Here is a 19,781-nt window from a genome sequence, read left to right on the forward strand (position 1 = left end):
CTCCACGTGCAACAACCCCTTCACGTGCACACGCACACACAGATCCCTGTCTCACCTAGCCGTGTCTCCACGTGCAACAACCCCTTCACATGCACACGCACACACAGATCCCTGTCTCACCTAGCCGTGTCTCCACGTGCAACAACCCCTTCACACGTTCATGCACACACTGATTCCTGTCACCCAGCCATGCCTGCCCATGTAATGACCTCTCCATACAACCACACTGATCCTGTCTCACCCAGCCGTGCATCCACGTGCCACAACCCTTGATGTGCACATGCCCACGCACACACTGATCCCTGTCTCACCCAGCCGTGTCCCCACGTGCAATGACCCCTTCATGTGCACGTACCCACGCCCACACTCATCCATCTCACCCAGTTGTGCCTCCACATGCAACAACCTCTTCACGTGCACACACGCACACTGATTCCTGTCACCCAACCATGCCTGCCTATGTAATGACCTCTCCATACAACCACACTGAGCCCTGTCTCAGCCAGCTGTACCTGTACATGTAATGACTCATCCACACGCACATGAACATCCACTGCATGAAGCAGTGTGCTGAGATCCCTGTGTCACTCAGACATGTCTGCCCATGGAATGATTCTGGCACATGTGCACACGCACACACATGGGCCCCTTTTGCACCCACAGCGAGCCTGCACATGTCCATTTGTGCTTCTGGGTCGACCCACACCCGTGCACACGTGTGTGTGCCTGTTCCACTCCCCTCCCGGAGCAGCTGCAGCCACCAGGGTTACTGCAAGGCAGCCACAAAGGCACTGAGTGGCGCAGCCCCGTCAGCCAGGGGCAGGAGCATCATGGGAGGTCTTTGTGTGGCAGACCGGAGCATCATAGGACATTCCCTCCTGGGGAGATTGGAGAACTGTGGGAAATTCAGTGGCTGGTGGACTGGAGCATTGTGAAACACTGTGCTGGGAATGACTGGAGGATCATGGGAAATTCTGTGCTTGGTGGACTGGAGCATCCTAGGACATTCCCTGCTGGGGATACTGGAACATCATTGGACATTCTGTGCCGGGGGACTAGAGCATCGTGGGAAATTCTCTGCCTGACAGACTGGAGCATCATGAGGATTCAGCTCTTTGGGCTGGAGCTTTATACAAGTACTAAGGAGTGTATAATATACAATATATTTACTGAGGGAGCTGGGCCGGCAGGAGTGGGGGTGCAGCTGCCAGGGAAGCAGGAGCCTGTGGGACCTGGCCTAGAAGCGAGAGGTGGACTGGAAGGCTGCTGCCTCATGCCCTCAGGACCTGGCACTGAGGGCTCCCCCTGAGTGTGGGGAGTAGGGGCTGGGGTGGCTGCATCTGGAGCCAGGAAGCTGGTCACTGTACAGACTCCTGGCCATTTATATCCTGCATATTAATAAAGCTGTGCCGGCAGCTGTTTCTGTCTCTGTTCCCATGCTGTGGCCAGTCCCACTGCAGGACCTAGCTGTGTGCCAGCATCTCCCTCGCTTGGTTTGTCCAAGCATCCAGCCTCCACTGAGAACGGAGCCTGGAGAAATCCCAGCACTGGGCCACTCTTTGTCAGGATGGAGCAGTGCAGGGCCCGAGACACCCCAGTAACGCCAGAGCCAGAGCTGCCCCATCCTCCATAAACGACTGGAAGGAACTGTGAAAGGTTGTCTAGTCCAGTCCCCTGTGCTCCTGGCAGGACTAAGTATTATCTAGACCAGCCCTGACAGGCGTTTGTCTAACCTGCCCTTAAACATCTCCAATGATGGAGATTCCACAACCTCCCCAGGCAATTTATTCCAGTGCTTAACCACCCTGACAGGGTTTCCTAATGTCCAACCTAAACCTCCCTTGCTGCAATTTAAGCCCATTACTTCTTGTCCTGTCCTCAGGTTAATTTTTCTCGCTGTAACAACCATTTATGTATTTGAAAACTGTTATGTTCCCTCAGTCTTCTCTAGACTACACAAACCCAGTGTTTTCAATCTTCCCTCACAGCTCACGTTTTCTAAACCTTTTGTCATTTTTGTTGCTTTTCTCTGGACTTTCTCCAATTTGTCCACATCTTTCCTGAAATGTGGTGCCCAGAAAAGGACTCAATACTCCAGGTAAGGCCTAATCAGCATGGAGTAGAGCGGAATTACTTCTCGTGTCTTGCTTACAACACTCCTGCTAAAACATCCCAGAATGAGGTTTGCTTTTTTTGTCACAGCGTTACACTGTTGACTCATATTTAGCTTGGTCCTGATAATGAAGGCAGGGGGCTGGACTCGACGACCTTTCAAGGTCCCTGCCAGCTCTATGAGATAGGTATATCTCAAATTATTATTTATTATTAGCTTGGGATCCACTATGACCCCCAAATCCCTTTCCGCAGCACTCCTTCCTAGGCAGTCACTTCCCATTTTGTATGTGTGCAACTGATTGTTCCTTCTCTGGGGCTGTGATTCCCCACCCCCCACAGGAGAGACAGGCCCAGAGACCCCCAGCCCTGGGGCTGTGACCCCCAGGGGTGGCTCTAGACATGTTGCCGCCCTAAGCAGAGCGGCATGTTGTGGGGGGCGCTCTGCCAGTCGCCTATCCTGCAGCTCCGGTGGACCTCACGCAGGCGTGCCTGCAGAGGGTCCACTGGTCCCGGCGACGGGCAGAGTGCCTCCTGTGGCATGCCGCCCCAAGCAGGCACTTGGCGTGCTGAGGCCTGGAGCCGCCCCTGGTGACCCCCATGGGAGAGACAGGCCCAGAGACCCCCAGACTCCACAGGAGAGACAGGCCCCTAGGCCCATGGGAGAGACCAGCCGAGAGCAGCCCCTCCCCCCCCGACCCTGGGGCTATGATCCCCCCAGGAGAGAGAGACCCAAAGACCTCCAGCCCTGGGGCGGTGACCCCCACAGGAGAGACAGACCTAGAGACCCCCATGCTCCATGCTGGGGTTGTGCTCCCCATAAGCAAAACAGACCCAGAGCCCCTTCAAACTCACTTGCATTGGGGCCATGACCCCACAGGAGAGAGAGGCCTAGAGTCCCCTCTGACCACCTATGCTGTCCTGTGATCCCACAGGACAGATGGGTCCTACCCCTGCCTCACAGCCCTTCACTGAGTTCCTGCACCCTGTTCCTGGGCTAATAGCCCTACCACATGCCCCATCTGGGCTACTGCCCCATCCCTGAGCTCCTACCCCCCACCCCTGTGCCCTATCCCTGAGCTCCTATCCCCTGCCCTGCAGCTTGGTTCCTACCCCACCTGCGCCCTGTCTCTGGGCTGCTCTGTCTCTCTCCCAGTCACTGTCTCTTTAATGTTGTGATCAATAACCAGGACTCTACCAAATGTCATCGTCTAAACAAAGAAAAAAGGGGGGATTGGGAAAGGCCCTTGTCTCCCCCCATGCCTGGCAGCCCGGCCTGTGTGGGACACCCCCCCCACCCCAGCCCTGCCACCATTTTGAGCTGGGCGGCGAGAGGGGGAGAAAACTCCCGGCGCTGCCTGTGCAGTGATGAAAAGCTTAAAAAATGCAAATTGCTGCATGCATGCCTGCTCCATACAATGAGGGGGGAGGCCGGCCGCTTGCCGCTCTGCTCTGCTCAGTCAGCCCCAGCCCAGCGCTGGCGCGGGGGGCTCCCCAGCTGTCGCCTCGCCCGGCCCGTGAGTAGCTGTGCCGCGCGGCCCATGCCAGCGCCCCCGCTGCCCCATGGCTGGGCGCCGGCCCTGGCTCCAACTTGGGAGCAGGTGCCGTGCAGATGGGGGAGGGGGTACCCGGTTAGGGGAAACTAAGTCAACTTTTGCTGTGTCTCTCCCGCTGGCCAGGGAGGTGGCGGGGAAGAGGGGGTGCTGCTGGCCTGCGTGGCACAGTGGGCCTGCTCCCCAGGGCAGCCCTTTGTACTGCAGACGCAAGCTGGGGCCTAGGGGGGAGGGCTCAGTTTCTCGGGGGCCGGGGGATAAAAGATGCTTGGAGGCTGAGGGGGCTGGGGCACTCCCAGCCAGGGTGGGGGCGCAGGGGCCAGGCGAGCTGGAATGTGCTGTTTTGCATGAGCACAAGTGGCACAAAGGAGTCAGGCAGGCGCTGCTGCTGCTCCGGCTCTGGCTCCTTTTGTTCTTCCCGGCTGGGGAAGGGGCCAGCGGGGACAATCCCTTACTTGTCTGGGCTCCCCAGCTTGGGCAGGGGGGGCACTTGCCCAACTTTGGGAGCTGCTGGCTGCAGAGCAAGGCAGGGAAGTGGTCCCCGGTGCGGCCTGGGGGAGCTGGGGTGCAGGGCGGCCGCTCTCCCAGCGGCAGGGGGGAGATGGACCTTAATCCCTTTTCTTTGGGCTCCTTTCATGGAGGCCCCAGAAGTTTGTGCAGACTGATGGGCGGGCGGGCAGGCAGGGGAGGGGATGCCTTGGGATAAAGCCCTTTCGCAGGGCCGGCTCCCTCCCCCGCCCCTCGCCGGGACAGGTGCACACTGGCGAGCAGACTGAGCTGGGAGCTGCTCCCCTCTGCCCACGCTAGGCTGGCTGGCTGGGACCCGGGGGTTCCCTGAGGTCTGGCGCTCCCCTCTTCCCTGGGCCTTGCTCTAGGGAGCTCCCCCTCCCCCGGCTGGGCTAGCCCCATCACAGGCGGCAGGGCCCCTTCCCCGAGATGGCAGCTCCCCCAGAGGGAAGGGGGGAAAGGCGTTGCAGCAGGGCGGCCTGTGGAGGGGAAACGAGGAGGCAGGGGGTCACTGAGGGCAAAGGCAAACACTCAAGAGGTCAGGGTTAGGGTTAACCCAGCCGCCTCCCAGGGGCTGCCATGCACCATGGAGATGAGTCAGTCCAGGAGCCAAGAACTCGGCCGTCTCCATGCAGGGCTCAGGATGCGGTGACGGGATAGTGACCTAAGCCTGGGGCCTACACCCTGCACATTCCCTGGTGCAGGGCCCTGTGGAGAGAGCTTGGGTGTGAGGATAGCCCCAGGCCAGGCACAGAGAGCAGGGTGTGCGGAGCCTCCATTCTCTGTGGCTTTGCCCCTTGACTAATTTCCTTCTGGCACGGCTCTGTGCAGGGAATCACAGCATAGTTAATATCTGGGGTGGAGAATCGCAGCAAATGTCACAAAGCTGATTTATAAATTCATGGGGTGGCCCCCTCTGGACACTGTGCAGTGCTGGGCACCCCGTCCCAGAGACTAGTGCATATTAGCGGTACAGCTAGAATTATGAGGGGCTGGAAAAACTTCTCTGGAGAGAGATGGAAACAAGGTGGATTGCTAAGAGATGACAGGACCCGGGTCTATATAATACCAACCGGTCTGGAGAAGGGGGGGCATCCCTTCTGACAGCATAAGGATAAGGGCTGGTCAATGAGATTAAAAGGGGGAATTGAAAACTGATCAAAAGAAATGCTTTTTCACACATAGGAGTGATGAGCCGGTGGAACTCTCTGCCACAGGGTCTCACTGAGGCCGAGAGCTGCAGCCGCTTATAAAGATGCACAGGCAGCTTCTCTGCAGTACAAGCATGTCCAGGGTTATAACAGTTCATGCCAACAAGGAGATTATTCCTGCTTTGGGGCTTAAGGCATTAGTGAGCAGGATGAGATCTCCTGGGGTTGGGGGGGCAGGTTACCACACACTGCTACCACACAGGTCCTACCCCTGCCTCTGCAGCATCTGGTGCTGGTCACTGTTGGAGAGAACATCTGGGCTAGAGGGGCTGCAGCATGGCCCCAGCTGGCGATGCCTGTGTTCCCGGGGGCTCACAACCAAGGTCAATAGGTCACTGGGATCCCAGTGGGGTCTGGGCATGTAAGAGCTAGCATGGACCAGAGCACTAGCTGGGGTGCTCTCCATGCAAAGTGGGTTTTCCCTCCAGGCTGTGTGCATGGGAGCCCCTGGATGGGCAGAGGCATGAGGGAGAGCACTGAGAACAGACAGTCACTAAATCCCTGCCCATCTCCACTGGGAATTCCCCCCCCACACACACACAGGCTGGGGGGCTTCGTACCACAGCCCATCTCCGGTGGAAGTCCCTCCCCCCTGCCCTGCGGCACAGCCTGAGTGGGTGGGAAGGGCTACGGGCTGCTCCTCTTCACTAGGACACCCTTCACCCCCACAGAAAACTGATTCTTTTTCTTTTTAGTGGCAAAATACGTTTGTATTTTTTCAACAGAGTCAGAATTTTCTGGGAAAACGTCTCCCCATTTTCTGACCAGCTTGAAGTGAAACGTGTGGGTGCTGTTTGCTCAGTGCGTTACTGTTGCATTCAGTGGGAATCCCCACCAGCCTTTCAGACCATCTTTTTGATCCCCTCCTCCTCCTCCTCTCCTTGTGTCCTGGCTGTGCCTTCCCACTGCCTGCCCACCTTTGTCTCCCATCCAGATCAGCACTGAAATGATTAATGTGGACAATGCAGCCACCACTGGGCATGGCACTGAGTCTGCAATAAGCCCATGGGAGTCAGAGGAGTTGTCCCCTGGTAAGTGTGGCTTCAGGCTCTCTGCAAAAACAGGCAGCCACCACAGCATCTGGGGGCACACTTCATGTCTGAGAGCTCTGTTTGCTTTGTGGGCGACCAATGGCTGTAAATTCCAACTGGGATCAACATGCAAATGCTTAATAAGGAGGGGAATTGATGTTAGAGCAACTCACAGGGTGGATTCTCCATCAGTAATCAAAGATTGAGCATCTCCTTCTAGCAACTCCACTCTCAGTCAGCCAGACATAATGCAGGACTCACTCAGTTACCTGACTTAGACCAAAGCATGTCAGTCCTTAGAGACTAAATGGTTATGTGCCAGAGGCAGAGAATGGGTGACTGTGGCACACCAATGCCTGGCCCCTGCAATGGCAGGGAACTGAGGTGGTGGGGCATGCCCAGGTGCTCCCAGCACGTGACCCATGCCCCATGCTGCAGAGGAAGGCGAGACACACCCCGCCCCCTGGGTCCCTGCCAATCTGAGGGGGAAATTCCTCCCCAATCCCAAATCTGACAATTGGTTTGACCCTGAGCAAGACCCACCAGCCAAGTATCTAAGGCAGAATTCTCTGAATCAGATCACAGCAGCCACATCCAGTATTTCCTTCCAGCTGTGGATGATCCCTGATGCTTCAGAGGAAGGTGACTCCACCTTCACCGCCTCAATCCATCTGGCAGCTGTGCATGGGGGGGAAACATTCTTCCTGACGCTGCAGGAGCTGCAGGCCTGAAGCATGACATTCGGTGATAGTCATTATCATTATAGTCATAGTGCCAGTTCAGAGCTACAAGTGCTCTGAGCAGTGTGGCACTGATTCACTGGTCCCCTGGTCTGTGGCCCTTTTCAGCCGGGGTCTCAGCAGGCCCAAGGAATCGGAGACAAGGCTGAGAAACAGCCTTTCAGGTTTGATCCCTTAAGGATGCACTCATACCCCACGCCTGCTCCCCACATGAGGCCGAGCTATGCTGGGCAAGGCCCAGTGGCCATCCGGCATCGTCCCTAGTGACAATGGATAGTCAGTGGGCCAGGGAGAGCATGAGACTGAGTCGATAGCCTGGGGCTTGGAGCAGGCACTGTACACAGTGGAACAGCTCCAACAGCTCCCTCCTGCAAAGGGGGAGACCCAGGTCAAGTCCCTCCTTCCTATCAGCACGGGGGGAACTGAACCAGGGAAGTGCTGTGACTGCTGGGCTGAAGGTGAGACTAGGGGGCTCTGCTAGGCCTGGACAAAGGCCTGAACCAGTCCAGTCTGGGTAACATGTTTGGCTCAACCAGAAATGGATTGTTTTGTGTTGCAGAAAATTTTCAAAATGTTGGGATTTGGTTCACCCCAAACCTGTCAGCGACCCAAACACGCCGCTGTTCACCCAGCCCATGGCTGCACCAGCCCCTGGTACCACACGGAGGCTGGGCAGGGGACTTTGGCTTTGGGTCTGGACTGGCTGGGCAGAGGGCTATGCCCTGGGCGGGGGTGGCTGTGCAGAGCACTCTGGGCCAGGGCAGGCTGGGCAGAGGGCTATGCCCTGGGCGGGGGTGGCTGTGCAGAGCACTCTGGGCCAGGGCAGGCTGGGCAGAGGGCTATGCACTGGGCGGGGGTGGCTGTGCAGAGCACTCTGGGCCAGGACAGGCTGGGCAGAGGGCTATGCACTGGGCGGGGGTGGCTGTGCAGAGCACTCTGGGCCAGGCCAGGCTAGCTGTGGAGAAGAGCATGGCTTTAAAGGTAGGGTTGCCAGGCGTCTGTTTTTTTGACTGGAATGCCGAGTCAAAAAGGGAACCTGGCAGCTCCGGTTGGCCCTGCTGACTGGGCCCTTAAAAGTCCAAGTAGCAGCACAGTGGGGGCCTGGGCTAAGGTGGGCTCCCTGCCTGCCATGGCTCTGTGCAGGTCCTGGAAGCGGCCGCTAGACCAGTAGGTGCATGGGTGGCCAGGGAGGCTCCGCGCACTGCCCCGCCCCGAGTGCCAGCTTCGCAGCTCCCATTAGCTGGAAACCGATGGGAGCTGCGGGGGTGTTGCCTGCAAGCAAGAGGGCAGTGCATGGAGCCTCTCTAGCCACCTAGGGGCTGCAGGGACATGGCAGCCACTTCCTGGGAGCCGCGGTAAGCACTACTGGGACTCTGAACCACCTCCCGCCCCCGCCTCCCTGCCCCAGCCCAGTGAAAGTGAGTGAGGGTGGGGAAGAGTGAGTGATGGAGGGAGGGGGGGATGGAGCAAGCAGGGGCGGGGCCTTGGAGAAGGGGTGGGGCAGAGCTGGGACCTCGTGGAAGGGGCGAGGAAGGAGCGTTCGGGTTTGTGCAATTAGAAAGTTGGCAACCGTTGTGATGCTGGTTTTGGGGGTGGGGTGAATTCCAGTGTGATGCTGGTGTGTGTGAAACTGACATCTCATAGACTCTAAGGGCTGAATGAACCATCATGTTCATCTCGTTCTGACCCCCTGCACATCACCAGTCACAGAACCTCACCCACCCACTCCAGTAACAGATCCCAACCGCTGGCTGAGTTACTGATATCCTCAAACGTTGGTTTAAAGAAAGACTTCAAATTACAGAGAATCCACCCTTTGCTCTCGTTCAAAACAGGAAGTGACCTGTGCCCCATGCTGCAGAGGAAGAGAAAATGCCCCAGGGTCTCTGCTAGTCTGACCCAGGGTAAAAGTCCTTCCCAGTATCAGATATGGTAATTGGTTAGACCCTGAGCATGTGGGTGAGACCCACCAGCCAGACCCCTGGGAAAGAAATCTCTGTCGTAACTCAGTGCCCTCCCCATCTAGTGCCCAGTCACCGGCCGCTGGGAGTACTGGGCCATATGCCAGGCAAGCAGTCCCATCATAACATCCCCTCCAGACACTTACCAAGCTCAGACACTTGCTCCCCTTGGGAGGCTGTTCCAGAACTTCACTCCTCTGAGGCTTAGAAACCTTTGCCTAATTTCAAGGCTAACTTTGTTGATGGTCAGGAGAGCTGGGGGTGCTACTGCACCCCCTGGCTTGAAGTAGTATAATAACAACCGAAATACATGGTTTCTGCCTTCAGCACCCCCACTGAAAAAGTTTTTCCAGCACCCCTGCAAAGAGGTGGCTTTCTTTGCTGATCCATCCCTTGTAGGCTTTCAGCTTTCTCTCACTAACCTGTTTGAGATGCTTGTTCATCCAGCTTCGCCTGCACCCCTCCCTACAAATTTTTCCCTTGCTTGGGATGCTGACTTCACATAGCTTTGACTGACATTAATTCCAAGCCTCCTCCACATTCAGATCCTTGAGTTCCTCAGTCCAGTCCACTTCCATAATAAGTCCCTTAATTTTGTAAAGTTTGCCCTTTGGAAATCAAGGACCCCAGTGCAGACCTATTTTTGCTTGTCCTTCAGTTTAGTTTAAACCTTTAACTCATGGTCACTCAAACAAAAGTTTCCTCTACAACCTGTTCTTTCATGTGGTCCTTGCTTCTTACCAGCACTAGATCGAAAATGGCATCACTTCTTGTTGGTTCAGCAACTATTTGGTGAAGAAATCTGTCAGCTATCGCACCCAGCAACATCTGGGCCCTACTGTTATTAGTAGCACTTGTCCTCCCTCCTATATCTGGGAAGTTAAAGTCTCCCATAATCACATAAATCCCAGCAGTATTTCTTTCATTACAAACCTTAAAGAGGGCTCTCTCCCTATCCAGATCAGATCCTGGGGGGTCTGTAGCACACCCCGAGCACTGCCCCAGGGGAGTCTCTGTTACATTTCTTCCCCAAAGTGATTCTGACCTAGATTCCCTTTTATCCATTCCATCACCTCTAATTTCTTTACAATCTACCTCATCGTAAACATATAATGCTGCTCCACCACCTTTACTTTTATTTCTGCCTTTGACGAGCACAGAGCCTTCAATACCCATGCTCCTGCCATAACTGCTCTATCACCATGTTTCTGTTATCCCTGTAATAGCTGGTTTCACTTCCTGCTCCAGCCATTCTAGCTCCTCCGTTTTGTTACCCAGGTTCTTTGCATTGGTGTACAGACATCTTAGCTGTTTCTGCTTAGCTTGGCACAGATTTCTCGCCCATTAGGTACAGTCATTATACTACCAGCATCACCTAAGACTGTTAGTGTCATTGGTTCTTGCTCCATCTTTCCTCTTGTTGTCCATTCTCCTACCTTCTGCTGTTCCTGTCTCCATTGCTCTATGCTCTTGTACTTGATTTTCCACCCGCTCAGTGTTGGAATCAGGCATGGAGATTACACGAGCATCGCCCAACCGTTTTCCCCGCTTTCCTAGTTTAAAGCTGTTTTACTGAGTTGAGCCAACCTCCAGGCCAAAAGTCTATTTCCCTCTTTACTCAGGTGGAGTCCCTCCCATGAGAACAGGCCTCCCCCCGTGAATTGCCTCCCAGTGGTCAACATCCCAAAGTCCCCCTTATAGCACTACAGCCTGAGCCATCTGCTGATGATCAGAATCTTGTCTCGCCTCTACTCTACTCCTCTAGGGACAGGCAGAATACCATGGAAGATCCCCTGATCCTCCATTTCTTTAAGTGTCTTCCCCAGCCTGGTATACTCTCCCTTGAATCTAGCTGTATCATTTGTTCCCACTCGAAGGACAGTCAGTAGGTTGTTTCCTGCTCCAATCAGGATCCTCTTCAGCCTCAGGTCCCCATCCCGTATCTTAGCTCCCAGCAGACAGCACCTCCGGCTGTTCTCCTGATCAGCTCTGGTGACAGACCCGTCTGTTCTTCTTAGCCCTGGTCTATACTACGATTTCAGATCAAATTTAGCAGCATTTGATCGATTTAACCCTGTACCCATCCACACGACGAAGCCATTTTTGTCAACTTAAAGGGCTCTTAAAATCGATTTCTGTACTCCTCCCCGAGGGGGGGATTAGCACTGAAATCAACCCTTCTGGGTCGAATTTGGGGTAGTGCGGACACAATTTGACGGTATTGGCCTCTGGGAGCTATCCCAGAGTGCCCCATTGTGACCGCTCTGTACAGCACTCTCAACTCAGATGCACTGGCCAGGTAGACAGGAAAAGCCCTGCGAACTTTTGAATTTCATTTCCTGTTTGGCCACCATGACGAGCTGATCAGCAGAGGTGAGCACACAGAGCTCATCGGCAGAGGTGACCATGGAGAAGGAGGGATGCACAGGGGTGGGGTAGTTGTAGGGGCACCCCTTAGAATGGCATGCAGCTCATCATAGAAGTGGGATGTTTGGGGCTGTGACCCAGAGCAGCCGTTTGCCTCTCTGGTTCTTTGGTAGGCTTGCCTGATATTCCAGGCAAGACTGAATCTCCATTAGATGAAACTTAAAGAATGGAATGACCTGGAGTCATTCCCATTTATGTCCAGGTGCCCCCAACCGACCTCACTGAGGCCAGCCAGGAGCCCCCATGTCTGCCCAGGCGCCCCCGACCAACCTCACCGAGGCCAGCGAGGAGCACCCACGTCTGCCCAGGTACCCCTGACTGACCTCACTGAGGTCAGCCAGGAGCACCCACATCTGCCCAGGCACCCCTGACTGACCTCACTGAGGCTGGCCGGGAGGAACCAGGAGATAGCAGCAGATGGTACAATACAGCGTCTAATCATCTTTGCTAACTTGCAAAGGCAAGGAGCTGCTGCTGTGTAGCAATGCAGTACTGTGTCTGCCAGCAGCACCCAGGAGACGTACGGTGACAGTGAGTTGAGCAGGCTCCAGGTTTGCCATGGTATGTTATCTGCATGGGTGACCCAGGAAAAAAGGCAAGAAACTATTTTTTGCCGTTGCTTTCACGGGGGAGGCGGGGGAGGGGGAGGTTGACGCCATGTACCCAGAACCCCACCTGCGACAATGTTTTTGCCCCATCGGGCATTGGGAGCTCAACCCAGAATTCCAATGGGCGGCAGAGAGTGCGGGAACTGTGGGATAGCTCATGCTACCACAGTGCCACATTCCGAAAGTCGACTCTAGCCTCAGTACTGTTAATGGTCTTAAATGGGGACACACACAATCAACCGTATCAAATCAATGTCTAAAAAAATTACTTATATTAAATCGACCTAATTTCATAGTGTAGACATACCCTTAGTAGGGAATCCCCCATTATGGAAACCTGCCTTTTCCGAGGGATGGTGCAATTCTCCACCCTCCTGCCCTCTGTTTTTTCTGGCTGTGTCTTCTTGTCTTCTACTCTCACATGCGGTCCTCAGCATGTCATCCTCTCCTGTCCTCCTGGGGCTCCGAACTCTGGATCTCCGTTGCCTCTTCCCCTCTTCTTGTAGAACTAGCCGCTCTTCTCTTCTTCCTCACCCTCCCAACTTCTGTCACTGCCTGCTGCACCCCTTCCTTTCCCAGCTCAGCAAACCTCTTCCTCAGTTCTACTCTTCACTAGTTGGGTCTTTTCTTCTGCTTGGATCTATGCTTCCACTGTGCACTTACCCAACCTGGCAGGCTAACCTCGCAGCTCTCCAGTCTAGCCTGCATCTGCAAGTCTGGAGGTTTCCCTTCAGCTACTTCCTTCATCAGCCACTCAAATCCCCTTTGAAACACAACCAGACTTTCTAGCTGCATCTCCAGACCTTGGGTCATCTCTTCCATCAGCTGTATCAGGCAGCACTTCATCCAAAGGCAGCACCTTTCCGGGTCCCTCTCCAGAATAACGTACATCCTGCAGCTTCCACATCCAGTCACTTTCATCATCTCTGTTGTTCCTTGGGTCACTTGCACTGCTGCCTCTGGAGGAGTCAGAGCCTTCTCGCCTAAGCTCCTGTCACTGCCCTGAAGGAACATGGGCTTGTCTCCCTTCTCCCACACACCTCCATTCAAACTGCCCTGTTTTCAGTTCTGGCTGCTGTGCCACTGCTCCGGATTCCCTGTGCAATGCTGGCATTGGGGATGAATCCTAGATTGTGGGTGTCCAGAGTGAATCCCTGGGTGATGAATTCTGAGCTCTTCTGATTTTTCTCTCGCAGCCCATGCCGCTGTCTGTTGGGTTTGAAGATGCGCCTGGCCCCATCCCCTCGGCTGCCCTGAAAGAGCAGGCCTGAAGCATGTGATCGCTGGCACCATGGAGGTGAGTGCTCTTCCATCCTGCAGGGATCCCATTTCCTAGCCTTGGTCCTGGAGGCAGTGGCTGGGGGAGAGGGAGGCCCCCTGGAAAGGAGAACTGATGAGGGTGTAAACACAGACAGTGGGATTCCCTCACCCTGGCCAGGCAGGGGATTGGAGTTGCTGAGTTTCATGGAGCCATAGGGTCTGTGCTAGGCCCAGCTTTTAACACTGTCCATCCTGGAGGAACCCATCAGTGGGCCAGAGCCCTAAGGGGTCCAATGCTTCCTTCAGGGGAGGCCACGTGGCCTCAATGCCTGAGCCTCGGGGCTCCAGCCGTTCTGAGTCACTCCCTGAACTATGCTCAATGAGTCCAGCTGAGGGACTCCAGCTCAGAGGCATCCTCCAGGTCAAATGTGCTCAGCAAATATTTACAGTGGCACCAGGCAGCATTTTCAAACCAGGCAATGGTTTATTGTCGCCTGGCACACAGCATTGGAGGGCTCGGGTTAGCACAGAGACAGAGGTTAAGATGCAGTCCATCAGGTGAGAGCAGCCAACCTCTTCCAGAGGCCCACACTTTGTCCCCTGCTGGTCACCTCTCATCCTTTGTCTCCAGGCAGGGCCCCACTGAGTTCACAGCCCCACCTGCCCACGCTGTTGAGTGTCGATTGTTCAGTGCTTGGGGCTTCCTTTGTTTCTTTGGACCCTCTGTTGGGCTGGGTTGGTTTCAACCAGTTCCTTAATGACCCTATTCACTGCAGTACAGACAGCAAGGTGTCACCCACAATGTGTCCTGCACTGCCCCCTTTTCCCTCCATTGAATAGCAATGCAAACTACAGAGGGAAACTGAGGCACATGTAGGCTTCATGAAAATATTACAGACAATTCCCACTTTGTCATATTGGAGCCCTGGGTTAAAGGACCCATTCAGGGAAATTAGGGAATTGCTTTGCATCAGTTGTCACTGTGTGGAGTGCTACCAGGGTGGCACTGGAGAGGCCGCCAGAGCAGTGTCGTTCTGGGGGCCCTCCAGAAAGTGTAGCTGTGACGGTCTCACTTGGGGCAGCTTCCTCCTCTCACAGCGATGGGCTCAGGCTCTCTGCAGACTCAGGCATTGGTCACTTTAGGTCCAAAATCACAACTTTTTTCCTGACCTGGGAAATCCATTTCCAGCCCATCTCTCACCCAGTCTCCAACTACTGGGAGTTAGGAGAGGTCCTTTCCTGGGTGCTTTTTATTCCTCACTTGTCTTCCAGCTCCAGTGCTCCCCTTCTCTCTTGTCCCCTGCAGGAGGTGGACTCCCGGTCGCCGTCCCCACACAAGGCGGTGGACTCCAGCCCTGCCAGCTGCGCAGCCCTGCCATCTCCCCCACTCCAGCAGGAGCCTCTGCCGTCCCCTCTGCCTGAGGAGCTGTCCGTTGGCGAGGGCGAAAACCCGGCCTTCAACGGAGAGCTGGACCTGCAGCGCTACTTCAATGGGCCAGGGTCTGCACTGGGGGAAGGCGGGGGAGGCAAAGCCCGGCCCTACCCCTGCGCCGTCTGCGGCAAGCGCTTCCGGTTCAACAGCATCCTAGCGCTGCACACGCGGATCCACGCCAGTGAGACCCCCTTCACCTGTCCCTACTGTGGGCACCGTGCTGCCCAGCGCGGCCTCCTGCGGCTCCACCTCCGCTCCCACCGCCCTGAGGCCTGCGCCCGCCTCAGCCACCAGAGCCGCCTGCTGCTGGAGCTGGAGGAGCGGGCACTGCTGCGGCGAGGCCCGCCAGCCGCCAGCGAAGGGGAGGAAGAAGAGGAGGAAGAGGAGGAGGAGGAGCCCCCCCCGCTGCCTATCCCCCCGCCAGCTCCTCTCCCCGCCCCCCCATCACCCCCACCGCCGCTGCCTCCCCCCAGCTTTCGCTGCCCCTTCTGCAAAGGCAAGTTCCGGACGGTGGGTGAGCGGGAGCGACACCTGCGGATCCTGCACCAGCCCTACAAGTGCGGGCAGTGCCCCTTTGCTGCCACCCAGGAGGGGGAGCTGCAGCAGCACAGCCAGGAGGCCCATGCCCCCCCAGCGCCCCCAGCCCCTGCCGCGCCTGCCCCCGCCGAGTTCCGCTGCCACGTATGTGGCCAGGCCTTCACCCAGTCCTGGTTCCTCAAGGGGCACATGCGCAAACACAAGGACTCCTTTGACCACAAGTGCCAGGTCTGCGGGCGCTGCTTCAAGGAGCCCTGGTTCCTCAAGAACCACATGAAAGTGCATCTCAGCAAGCTGGGGCTGAAAAGCGAGCGGGGTGCGGCCGTGCCAGCGGCTGGCGGGAAGCCCAAGGCGCCTCGGGGGCTGCTGCTGGGCTATGAGGCGCTGTACCCTGCCTTCCTGCCGCCCCCGGACAAGGCCGAGCAGGGCTCCTTCCTGGGCTACCTGGAGCTGCGCCCACCAGGAGATGCCAGCTGCGCCGAGCGGCTCCAGGCCACGGCCCGTGCAGTGGAGAGTGGGCAGGAGGCAGCTTCCCAGCTGTGGGGCGAGCGCCGGCAGCACAACAGGGGTGAGGCGGCCAGGGAGGAGGGTGGCGCCAGCATGGGACAGCACCGCTGCCCCGACTGCGCCCGGGCCTTCGCTACCTACCAGCAGATGGCCGTGCACACTCGCAGCCACCGGCCCCAGGATGGTGATTGGGCCAGGGGCCGGGCCCTGGGGGCGCTGGCTTCGCTTCACGCAGCAGCGGGACACGGGCTGCCCACGGATGGCGGGGGCAGCTCCAATGCAGGCACAGGCTGGGGCACGGCCCTACCCAGCCCGGGGATACAGGGTGAGTATGGCCCCCCCACCCCCCTTAACCCACCTACATACCCCCAGCACCATGGCCCTGCCCAGCCCAGGCATACAGGGTGAATACGGCCCCCGCAGCGCCCCTCACCACAGCACCCCCCCATCCCACCTACATACCCATGGCACCACGGTCGTGCCCAGCCCAGGGATACAGGGTGACTATGGACCCCACAGCTCCCACCTGTCTTCTGTGTTCCCCACCAATCACATGTCCTCCTAGCCCCAGAGGCCTGCACTCCCTGCCCTCCCCCTGAACCTCCATCTCCTGGGCTCACGCTGTCCCTCCTGTCTGTGCAGAGGAGAAGGGGCTGCGCAGAGGGGCCCTGCGTCCAGATGGGGGCCGTGGCACGTCAGGCAAAGACTGTCCGTACTGCGGGAAAACCTTCCGCTCCTCCCACCATCTCAAGGTGCATCTGCGTGTCCACACAGGTGAGCTGGGTGCTGGGGAGCCTGCAGGACAGAGCCCTCCCCAGGCTCTCTATGGCCTCTCTGGGTGGAGGGGAGAGGCAGAGGAGAGGCAGAGGCAGGGCACCTCTGGAGCTGCACTCAGACTGGCAGCCCCACAGCACCAGCATCCACCAACCGTGCTGCCAGCAGGACTGCCTGTGCTGGCAGCAGCAGTAGGCTATTTCCTTCCCTGTGCCAAAGGGTTTCCTGAGACTCCCTAGCAGTGGGTTCCACCTTAGAGGTGGTTGCATCTGAGCAGGTCTCCAGATCACAAAGCTAGTGTCACATGGAGTGGACTTATGGTGGGGCAGCGGACTGGCTAGGGCAGGCGGTGCCCATAGCAGAAGGGGTATCCCTGGTGAGTGTCTGCATCCTGGCCCACGCAGCGCGCTGCTCTGGATGGTCCTGATGGGCTTGCCTGGTCAGAGTGCCTGGCATGAGCTGGCTGCCAGGTCTTGACTGCATCAAAGAAAGTGTTTTTTGTGTGAAAACAAACATTTCACCCTAACATGGACTCTTTTAGAATTTTCCAGATGTGTTTAAAACCAAAAAATGGTGGGTTTCCAGTGTTCCTTGCTTACTCCCCAAATTATTAGGGGCAAAACCGGAAAAAGGGGAGATGGGGGATGGAAGCTCTTTGGTAAAAAGTGCTGTGCCAGGGTCTGAAATGGGTTCTGCTTGAAATGCCCCAAGGGAGCTAGGTTGACGTGCCTGGAAGTGTCTGTCTGTCTGCATCTGTGTCTGTACATCAGTGTCTGTGGCCGAGTCTCTGCATCTGTCTGTCCTGCTGGCAGAGGGAAGTGAAGTGGTGTGATCTCTGCCGAACGAGCCCAGAGGATACATGAAGTTAAACCAGCAAAGCTATTGTCTTACCAGTAATGCTTGGTTTGTGTGTGTGTGTGTGTGTGTGTGTGTGTGTGTGTTGTGTGCATGTATGTGTAGTGTGTCTGTGTGCAGTGTGTGTGTGTGTGGTATGCATGTGTGTAAATGTGCAAGTGGGTGGGTGTAGTGTGTGTGTGTGTAGTGTCTGTGCATGTGCGTATGGGTGTTAAGTGTGTGTGGGTGTGTGGAATAAACTAGCCCAGTACTTGACCTGTCTTTGTGTCTGTCTGTGTCTCCACGTTTGCCTGTGTCCCTTTCTCCGCATCTGTCTTTGCCTGGGCTCCCCATTGTGGCTCTGACGTCTCCCCTCTCCTCTGACAGGCGAGCGCCCCTACAAGTGCCCACACTGCGACTACGCTGGCACCCAGTCTGGCTCTCTCAAGTACCACCTGCAGCGCCACCACCGCGAACAGAAGAACAGCGCTGGCGCGGCCGGGGCCTTGGAGCCACGGAGCCGCACCACCCCCAGTGCCCCCGCCAAGCCCCCCGCCTTCCCGCCAGAGCTGCTGCTGCAGGCAGCTGAGAAGTACCGCGGGGCCTTCCTGCCGCAGGCCTGGGGCACGGCCAGCCATGGGCCCCCGGCCCGGCCGTCCCGCCGCAAGCCGGCCTGCACTGGCCGAGCCCTACGCAATGGCCGGGCTGACTTCGAGCCGCTGGACCTGTCGCTGCGGCCGGCGCTAGAGGGGGTGCCACCTGGTGAGCTCACCCTGCACCGATGCCTCTTCTGCCCCTTTGCCACTTCTGCGCCTGAGCTCATGGCCCTGCACCTGCAGGTCCACCACAGTCGCAAGGCCCGGGGGCGCCGCTCTGTCACGGCCTACCCCGTACGGCCCCACGCCTGCCTGGGGCAGGACAGGGAGCAGCCCCCACTGCACCCCCAGGACAAGGGGCCTGGAGTTGGGGAGGAGCCCCCCACCGCTGTGGCCCACATGTCCCAACGGCCCCCCAGAGCCCCCATGGACACAGAGGCGAGTGAGAGGCAAGGGGAACTGGAGCTGGTGCTGGCTTGAGGCAGCAGAGCAGCCAGCCAGGGGCCCTGCTCTCCCCACGGGGCCTGAAGACCCCAGTGTCCAGGAGGGGCAGGGACATGATCCCCCAGTCCTCCCACTAGTGGGGCAAGGCGGACGCAGGGGCCTGTAGTGTAGACATGAAACACTAACACTGGGCGGGAGAACTCGCTAGAAAGTAGACTCATAGGGACAGTGAGCCAACAGGGGAGGGAAGCCAGGAGGGGACAGAGAGCCACTGATGAGGGATATGCCTGGTAAGGGCAGAGAGCCATGGGCAGTGGACAGCCCCTGCTGCTCTGCACCCACTCCAGCTCCACTGGCTGGCAGAGGGCTGTGGCTAGCAGGGCACTCTGGCTGAGTCAGGGTGCCCTGGGTGGCAGGAGCCAATGGCTGGCAGGTGGGCTGTGGTGGGGTGCTCTGGCTAACGGGGCTCTCTCCCCTGGGGTTGTGGTGGTAGTTTCCTAGTGTCTGTAGACGTCTCCGTTGTCGGTTCCAGTGTTGTCGTGCTAACAGAGGCCCCGGCAGAGGCTGTGGGTCTATGCAGCTCTGGGACACGGAGTGCTGCACACGAAGGGCTGAGCAGAGACAGCTGTGTCCTGGGGAGGGCCATGTCCATGGAAGGGTCCCTGGGTGGGTGAGTGTCCACACCCTGGCTTTGTCTCCATGGGGACTCAAGCTGTAGTGTGGTCTCCATGGTGATCGTTGTGTGGCCTCCCTCCTGTGGCTGCCGGTGCTCCGGTGCTGTGGCATCATCTCCATGGTGATTGGTGCCATGGCCTGGCCCCGCGGCAATGGTTGCCGTTGCAGCTGGACGATCCGTAGAGTTCTCTATTTTTTTTATTCTTTTCTTGTAGAAAATTCAAAACTGGAAATAAAAAGAAAAATGAACAAATAGACGTGCTCTCTGCCCTCGCCCTGGGAAGCTGGAGTGTGTATTTGATGGGAAACTCCCCCACAGGCCCCAGCTTGGTGCAGAACAGCCCTCCAACCTGGGACCAGTCCCCCCTCAAACTCCCTGGGGTCAGCTTCTCCCACGGGCTCTCCTGACCCCAGGGACGTAGGACAGTCAGCTGACCCCCTGGCAGCCAGGCTGGAGGGCTGGCTCCCCCCACAGCCCATCAGCTCTAAGCTGCACCCAACCCACCCATCCTGAGACTGATCTGACCTGACCGGGGGTGTCCCCCTCCACACATCCCCATCTACATCACCCA

At 57.2% G+C, this 19,781-nt stretch overlaps 1 protein-coding gene across 1 annotated transcript; it reads left to right on the plus strand.

The window, feature by feature from the left end:
- The first annotated feature begins 3,524 nt into the window (after nt 1–3,524).
- ZNF219 (zinc finger protein 219) lies at nt 3,525–18,954 on the plus strand. The gene is made up of 5 exons (XM_032790733.2): nt 3,525–3,629; nt 13,347–13,447; nt 14,717–16,211; nt 16,529–16,660; nt 17,882–18,954. Exons 2-5 carry the CDS (start codon nt 13,442–13,444, stop codon nt 18,568–18,570), a joined length of 2,322 nt encoding a protein of 773 aa, XP_032646624.1. The 5' UTR covers nt 3,525–3,629; nt 13,347–13,441; the 3' UTR covers nt 18,571–18,954.
- Nucleotides 18,955–19,781: the final 827 nt, after the last annotated feature.

Source organism: Chelonoidis abingdonii, chromosome 14 (assembly GCF_003597395.2).
Source record: "Chelonoidis abingdonii isolate Lonesome George chromosome 14, CheloAbing_2.0, whole genome shotgun sequence".
NCBI classification, from domain to species: Eukaryota; Metazoa; Chordata; order Testudines; family Testudinidae; genus Chelonoidis; species Chelonoidis abingdonii.

What these genes read in the sequence shown, in the direction of transcription:
- ZNF219 (XM_032790733.2), top strand. An exon ending in ACCCAGCCCGGGGATACAGG is followed by an intron (nt 16,212 to 16,528) that starts GTGAGTATGGCC and finishes CTGTCTGTGCAG; the next exon opens with AGGAGAAGGGGCTGCGCAGA. An exon ending in GCATCTGCGTGTCCACACAG is followed by an intron (nt 16,661 to 17,881) that starts GTGAGCTGGGTG and finishes CTCCTCTGACAG; the next exon opens with GCGAGCGCCCCTACAAGTGC.